At 31.6% G+C, this 8,072-nt stretch overlaps 1 protein-coding gene across 1 annotated transcript; it reads right to left on the minus strand.

The window, feature by feature from the left end:
- Nucleotides 1–1,000: 1,000 nt before the first annotated feature.
- On the minus strand, nt 1,001–6,701 carry LOC143608811 (floral homeotic protein APETALA 2-like). Its single transcript, XM_077083748.1, has 7 exons — nt 6,471–6,701; nt 5,732–5,814; nt 5,485–5,493; nt 4,848–4,936; nt 4,576–4,700; nt 3,825–3,901; nt 1,001–1,687 (listed from the first exon to the last, which is right to left on the minus strand). The coding sequence occupies exons 1-7, from the start codon at nt 6,659–6,661 to the stop codon at nt 1,140–1,142; spliced, it is 1,122 nt and encodes a 373-aa protein (XP_076939863.1). The 5' UTR covers nt 6,662–6,701; the 3' UTR covers nt 1,001–1,139.
- Between the last annotated feature and the right edge of the window lie 1,371 nt (nt 6,702–8,072).

An 8,072-nucleotide genomic window follows, 5' to 3' on the forward strand; every position in this document is an offset into this window, starting at 1 on the left:
CTCAATACCACCCCATCCCCATCCCCCCACTAGTAAAACCTATAAAATCAACATGAAACAACTGCAACAACCCAACAACCACCGCTGGACCGCCGAAACAACCCAACAACCACCGCCGAAACAACCCAACGGCAACTGCCGGACCTCCACCACTAACCCTAGGCACCACCCACCAATCCTGCCGCCACCAAGTCTAACCTTACCTCTAATAACATGTTATGAGAATGCAAAAAAACTTCAGATGTTTAGGGTTTGGATTTGGGGATTTAGGGAAAGGAATTTCAAAAGAGATAAAAAGAAGATAGGTATGTAGAAGACGGGGAGAGAAAAAGAAAAAAAGAAAATAGTGAAATTACCAAAGTGCCTCTGATTTAACGAACAAAATAAACGGTGTTAAAAAAAGTATTAAAATTGCAAGTTTTTTGAAATTGAGGTAGCCAAATGCACAAAATAAAGAATATGTACTAAAGTTGCGTAGTTGGCCAGACCACATGTACTAAAATGGCATTTGACCCTTTTTAAAATATTCAACTTTTATAAAACCTTTGTTTTATTAATGAACCGAGGAAGGCCTCGTTTGTGTAGTTAGCTAAATTATCGAGGTTAAATCCTTTCAAAACTAATACAACTTGGTAAAGAACTCCCTTCTATTCACATGGACAAGAGGTATTGGTGTGTAAAACTTGTTCATATGATGAAAGTGAGCTACATAATTAGTTAAATACAACTAAGTTTAGAATATTATAAGCTCGTTATACTACCTCTCGCATTTAATTTAAATAAAAGTTAAGTTGTTTTAGCTCTTTTGGACCAATTTTATTAAAGATATCCAACAAGAGAGTTGCTTGTTAGTAGCCCAAAAATAAGGCCCAAACCCAATAAATTATGTCAATGGGCTGAAGGGCCATTTCATCTTTATCTTCTTTCATTTTGCAGTTTGCTTTTACCACACAAATTAGACATATAATGAAGAGGGATTAGGGAAATGTTGTTGAGCCCACAATATGAAATAAAAATAACAATTAAAGCTCAAACTATTTAATGGTATTTCACTAGAGAAAAAGTGCAACGAAAGATATAAAAAAAAACACAAAATAAAAACACGACACGATCCCTAATCAAAGGACTAAGCCTCCTACTCAATAATGTGAAACGGGACAAGAAAGCGGGTTCGTTATAGAGGACGATGACAATGATGACGAAGATGAAGGTGAAGTAGTACACGCGTGTTCTTTCCCCGCGTCATTTTCCAACAAGCTCTCAAACATAATGTCAATATTATCCTCAAAGCCCGTATCGTCAAACAAGTCAAGCAGTTCACCTGATTTGTCAAAAGTAAAGTGTGGAAGCGGAAGGAAACTTGAATCCAAACACAAGCTCCACGGGTGTTCTTCTTCCACCGTAGGTGGGAAGTCAAAGTTATGAATATCAGGCATCAGCTCTTCTTTGTCTTCTAATGCGATCTGTTGTTTTTGTTGTTGCTCACAATTTGTGTCTTGACGAACCTCTTCATTTTGCTCGTGTTTTGGTGAAGCGACAACTTCGGTAGACTCAGGGGTGGTTTGGGTTTGTGACATGCTTTTCAATCGATCGGCATATATGCTAATATCAAAATTGGTCACTGCTTTTGCGCCTCGATACTCAATGGCTGCTAAGTCGTATGCTGCAGCCGCTTCCTCTTGTGTGCCTTCAAAAGAGTGCATTAATCAGTTCATTTGTAATAACAAATTAACAATAGCTTTTCCTAATTTAATACATAACTTTAGTTGATAAATTTACATATTAAATAAAAAAAATATCAGAAAACAAGGTGTCACGTGAACTGTTCCAGTATATACTGGAATAATAAGGGTTTTAAACTATAAAGTTACTTTTATTTTTCTTTATATTTTTCATTATTACAGTAAAAATATCATTAATTAATTAATAAAAAACCAATTTTAGATAAAGATTAAAGGTATAATAAAATCAAACGAGCCAAGCATCATATGATGCTTACTAATAAACAAAAATAGTAAGTTTAAATATAATATAACCTTATCAGAGAATATCTTTAACCAGATCTTAAAGAGAGTATTAAACATAAACATTACTATTATCATTAAAAATTTTGCATTTTTAAAATTAAAACAGAACAGAGTAGAATCATGGAGTAATTTTTTGGACAAAAAAAATATAAAAACATGCACGCCTTTTCATGGTAATTGTTTACTATTTGTTGTGAGATTGGATCTATGTGATTTGATATGTAAAGTCTGTTGGTACGGCTGATAAGAATCCCACAAAATGCAAAGTCAATATCTTATTACCCTATGTTCGGTGGTTTTATTCAGTCAAATACAATCTTGACCGGAATGAATTATTATGCCTTATGCGATCTGGACCCAAAAAATTACGTCTAATACACGTACCGATACCCAAAATTACCAAAAACAGGTACCGGTACCGAATGTAAAAATGGGTAAAATACTAGGACTGTACTGATCCCGAAATCTCAAAAAGCACCGTATTAGTACTGAAAGTACCTGGTTCGGTACCAACACCTTTGCTCATCCCTAAAATCATTAGTCTAATCGCAAGTCGTTATACACAACTCGTTACTCGTTTAGCCTAATTTTCTACATATGATTATACTAAAGTTACTAACTTACAACTCGAATCATAAATGTTTATAGACAATGGGTTTAAAACTTTAAATTGCAAATTTTGGACATTTATTCTTTATTAACTATTAAGTTTTAAGTTTTGATATAAAACAAGTAGTAATTATCTCATGTTGAAAATACAATACCTTTAATAAAGTTTATAAAAACAAAACGGTAATGTAAAGTCTATAAATGTGTTCAGACTAAATCCAAACCCTTTAGGAACTAGATGCAAGTGCAAGTTGCATGTGCATCATAAGTGTTACAAATAGAAGTGTTGTATGTTTTAACCATCATCATTAAAAGAAAAGAAATAAAATCAAGTCAGCATGTGCCACGTCATAATTAGTCACACAGAGTATTTATGCTTAATTGTAATTATGACCCTTGAAGTCACGAAAACATTGGTTTAAGGATCAACACTCACACACACTGTAATTCATCCCAGGTCAACTTTTATGTCAAATGAGTCAAAGGGTTGATGAAAGTTTATAAGTTTTGTCGTTAATCTATAAAACTGAAAGGATTTAGTAACATTTGAGTGGTTATTAACTTATTATAATTCACTTTGCCTGGAAATTGTAAATGTGCTTTAATTTTTAAGTTGGTAGTTGAGCACACTAATTTGGAAAAAAGGCATTCAAAGTACACAATTGTGTTCTTAAAAGCAATCCCTAGATGTTGACATAAATCACACGTTCAAAATATCTAATAGCAACAACTAACAAATTGTTCCATTCTAGTTTCCCTCTTTTTTATTATAATTATATTTAATGTTTCTAACCAATTGGTTATCGGTTAAATATGAAGAGTCAAGCAGCATCTAATAGCAACAACTACCAAATTGTTCCATTCTAGTTCCTTTTAATATAATTATATTTAATGTTTTTAACCAATCGGTTATCGGTTAAATGTGAAGGGTCAAGTGGGTTATCGTGTCAACCATTGCTGGACTGTGATTCACCGGAATTTAAATAGCCTAAATGACTTATTAGTTCAGCGATGGATGGTTGATTTTTAAGCGGGTTTGTCCTACGCAGTGGCTACTTTTGTTAATCTATTAGCAACCCTAATCCCTAAGTATGATTAAATATATAAATATCAAGAAAAAAGTACTATAAATAAGACAAAAACATGCATATACACAAGATATATCGAAGAGTGAGAGTTGGCGTGTACCGTAAGTTCCCAAGTATAGGTATTTGTTTCCAAGAACTCGGCCAATCCGTGCCTCCCATCTTCCGTTATGATGGTGCCTGTAGAAGTGAAACAATGTTCGTTAACAACACGTTTTCTTTACTGGAAAACTCATTGGGCCCACTAATACTCTGTTAACCAATAGAATCATGTAAAATTCAACTTGTGCTGAACAAGTGTAGTGATTCTTTGGTGATTCTAATGCCAAGTGATCTAAAAGTCCAAAACGACCAACATTTGGAACAAAAAGAAGTCTACATCACAACAATTCAAGTCGCTATCAGAAAATTTTAATGAAATAGTTTTGTAAATCCATTCTCTATAGTGTCTTGTTTAGGGTATGACCAACAACCCATCTTTTGGTTCTTTTTATAACTAAACCTAAGACAAATTAAATCACGGTCTTGGGATATATAATACAAAAGTATATACTATAGAAGACGCATATGTAAAATCAACTTCACATATACAAACACATGTTTGCACCAACATTTCACAATTCACATGTCACACACAAAAAACATGACCTCCCACAACTCACACCATGTCCTAATCACTTCATATTTTTTTTCTTTATAAATTAATCTTTTTAATATTAATCATGCATGTCCAAGTTTTACTTGAAAAACAATCTTAATAATTTTGAGAAAAAAATTATAAATTACTTGAAAAGAAATCGACTCGCCATAGTAAATTATAAATGGATATTATCGGTTCACTGATGGTCGGTTACCTTGCTACTCCTCTGTATTTTGAAACACCTCTCGAAAATCCACTGCTCCTTCGCCTTAACGAGGCTAAATATTCATCCTTAGATAACTTTTCCATTTCTTCAATATCCTTTTGGTATGCATCTATCTGCAATACATACATAAATGACGTGTGAACAAAAAGACTTATCAATTGCATTTTCCCCTCAAACTATGATTAAATATGAAATGCACAATGTTCAAAGAGATAGACGAGCAAATGCGTGACAGAATATGAAATATATTTAGTAGATACCTCAAAATTGAGTGTTGTGTCAGGTCCCCAATATTTAAGGGCAGCAAGATCATACGTGCGAGCAGCAGCCTCTTCGCTATCATATGCCCCTACACGAATACAACATTTAACTATTTTGTTAACCACATTGTCCCATAAAGGCCAAAACGCAACGTTTTTCGGCTCTACAATATCAAATTCACCCTAGTATGCATAATTCACTTTGAACACACAGACAACAAACTAATACAAGTAATGCATTTGATTTGACTCGTAGATCGGTAAAATTATCATAACTACTTGTCAAATATCCAAATATCATCAAACGTCACATTTGATGATGATATTGACACTATACTGATATAACTTTTTTAAGAGAGATGATTTGTACACGATAAAAACTATTGTGCGCGCAACCAACTTTTCTTGTAACATTTTTGTCCTCTTTTCTAAATTTGTTGTGTACACAATAAAAGGTTGAATTTATTATTTATCTTTAAAAAGAATAGCATAAAATCCCAAATTAAATTTTATACTAACAATTGTGATCAAATTATAATTTTATACCCTAGTTGAAAGCTGAGTAGCCCATTTATATTATTAAAGTAAAATGAAAAAAGTAATGACAAAAGGCAAAGAAAAGTGTGAGAATACTTACCCAAATAAACTATAAAATCAGACACCATAGTGGCCACAGTCAGCAACAGGAGATCACACCAAACCAGAACAACCAAAAAAAACAGAGTCAGAACTGTAATTAAATTAATTAATTAACAAATTAATTATAATTATCACTAAATTAACACTGCAGATCTATGTCATTTATGTTTATTATATAAAAATATAAAATAATTAAAATAAATAATAAATATTAATAAAAAAACAGAGAAAAAGATGGTATTCACTTTGTTTTCCTTTCTTGTTTTGGATGTTGTTCCATGTACCCTTGTCCCACAGATGTGCTTCAAATCTTCCGGTCCATCTATGCCTGTTTAAGATCAGCATAAATTCCTTTAATTTCAATGCATGCAACTTTAATTTTTTTTATAATAATTAAAATCAATTCCTGCATGCAACCCAGAATCAATACTCTCTGTTCTCCAAAAACAGAGTTTAATTTAGTAATTTTGCAAAAAATAAAAAAATAAAAATAAAAAAATAAATATATTAACCATTTGGAAGCTTGGAGATAAAACTTTTTAGAAACTTGGAACCTTTTTCACCGATTTTCCTAAAAAATTTCATGATCAATTGATCAATTTCATGCATGTAGCCCAGAATCTGTATACTCTGTTCTTGAACAGTCTGAGTTTAATTTGACAAATTTCAAGAAGTTAACTGAAATTTGCAGAACTTGATCTTGTAAAAGTTGAAAGATTGAATCTTTACAGTGGAATTAATCGAATTTATTCGATTTTATAATGATTTAACTGTAAAAATTATGAACATTCAATGCATGTAACCCACAACCACCCTCCCCTGTTTTCACCAAAATTTATGAAAAATTAAAAATTTGTAAACTTTTTTACAAATTTCAACAAATTGAAGAAATGGGTATGTGATTTCAACTTAATTTGGAAAAAAACAAAAAATTGATTGATTTTTTTTTATTTTTATTTTTGAAGAAAGTTGTAATTAATGTACCTTGTGACACCTCTGTAAATGGAGCTTCTTCTTGTGGTATCAGCAGCAGCATTTTGATTTTGATTTGATTTCTGAGTGTTGATCTTGTTACTGGGTCTTTTTGATTTTGGAGGCTGAGGTTCATTAATGCATGAAGATGAAGAAGATGAGCATGAAGATGATGAAGTCGGTGACAACCTTCTTCTTTTCATGTTCTCTCTCTAGATATTTTTATGGGGGTTTTAGAGAGAGAGAGAGAGAGAGTGAAGGGGGGGTTTTGGAGAATTAAATGGGATGTGAGAAGAGGTAGATATATATGGGTGAGTTTGGGTAGACTGCCGACAAAGTTGCTTACCAGAAAATAAGAAATTTAATCACTAAAGGATTTTAGGGAAGAAAATTGATTTTGGGCTAAATTTTGGAATTTCATAAATTAAAGTAATTCTGTTTTTGTTATTTTAGAAAATTATCAAAATTTCATTTTAATTCTTGATTGTTTTTTTTAACTTTTTTTCAAACATTTTTCAACTTATCTTAGCATTCATACTGAAATTTTTATATCATTTAAAACCATATAATTTCATATTTATCATGAGTGAATAAAAAAAGAAAATATAATAAAAAAAAAGAAATAAATAATATTATTTAATTAAACGGGATTAAATGTAAGGAACCCGCTGTAGGTTTTACCAATTTTTATGATAAACGCATTTTTTTAACTAAATTATATGAATAAAAATAAAGATTCTGATGTGAATGCTCTTGTAGTCTTATGTGAGATATCATATTGTTGTATTAAATATAAAGTGGTTGGACGTTAATCTCCATCTTCTTTGACCTTTGCCGTCAGTCATTGGCAAGAGCTTGCCACCGCGGACAAAGTCTTAATTCATCGTCACCACCTTTGGATTTCATCACCATTGCCATTAGTTTTCCAACGCCCGAACCACATCCTCATTAATGAAACTAACGTGTAAAAATGTTCATTATATTACAAATAAAGAAATAGAATATTATAGTGAAACATTTATAAAACTTTATTTGTTATACGTATAATAGAAATTAACTTCTCTCGTTATGGTGGGGTGATACAATGGTTAGGGAGTATAATGAAAAAGTTTGTAGACTTGTGGAATGTAACATTTAAATGTTAAGAAAAAAAAAAATTCTTTATATGAGATGCCCCAAGTACCCAACCAACATTGAATACCATTGTTATAAAATAAATTCTTTAGGAAAGTATTCCTCTCTAGATTAGCCCAACTTTAGTTTAAGAAAATTTGCTTCAAACCGACTCATTTTTGTTTTTTTAGTTGCTGTTTCCTTCAAGTTCATTGTTCAGTATTAAAAAATTATTTTTGTAGTTCTAAAAATCAATTTTGTCATAATTATATTTTTGTGAAAAAAAGGTTTCAAGGTGGGGAATAATAAATATATAAACAAAAAAAGTTGAACGAAAACACGTAAATTTATATCGGTGAGCAAAAAAAAGGAGGGATGGTTAAGACACCCCATTTCCTATATGACAGTGACAATTTGAAATATATTCTAAAACGGTGGAAATTATTGTTATTATTATTTTTTTTTTTGTAGAAAACTAGAGTAAGGATGTGATCAGTACCG

The sequence above is a fragment of the Bidens hawaiensis genome, unplaced genomic scaffold (assembly GCF_021521415.1).
Source record: "Bidens hawaiensis isolate Kalapana, Puna unplaced genomic scaffold, B.hawaiensis_p1.1 tig00419434_1, whole genome shotgun sequence".
NCBI classification, from domain to species: domain Eukaryota; kingdom Viridiplantae; phylum Streptophyta; class Magnoliopsida; order Asterales; family Asteraceae; genus Bidens; species Bidens hawaiensis.

What these genes read in the sequence shown, in the direction of transcription:
- LOC143608811 (XM_077083748.1), bottom strand. Translation starts at nt 6,661, where the DNA reads ATGAAAAGAAGAAGGTTGTCACCGACTTCATCATCTTCATGCTCATCT. An exon ending in ATTTACAGAGGTGTCACAAG is followed by an intron (nt 5,815 to 6,470) that starts GTACATTAATTA and finishes GATCTTAAACAG; the next exon opens with GCATAGATGGACCGGAAGAT. An exon ending in AAATACAGAGGAGTAGCAAG is followed by an intron (nt 3,902 to 4,575) that starts GTAACCGACCAT and finishes TCACTTCTACAG; the next exon opens with GCACCATCATAACGGAAGAT.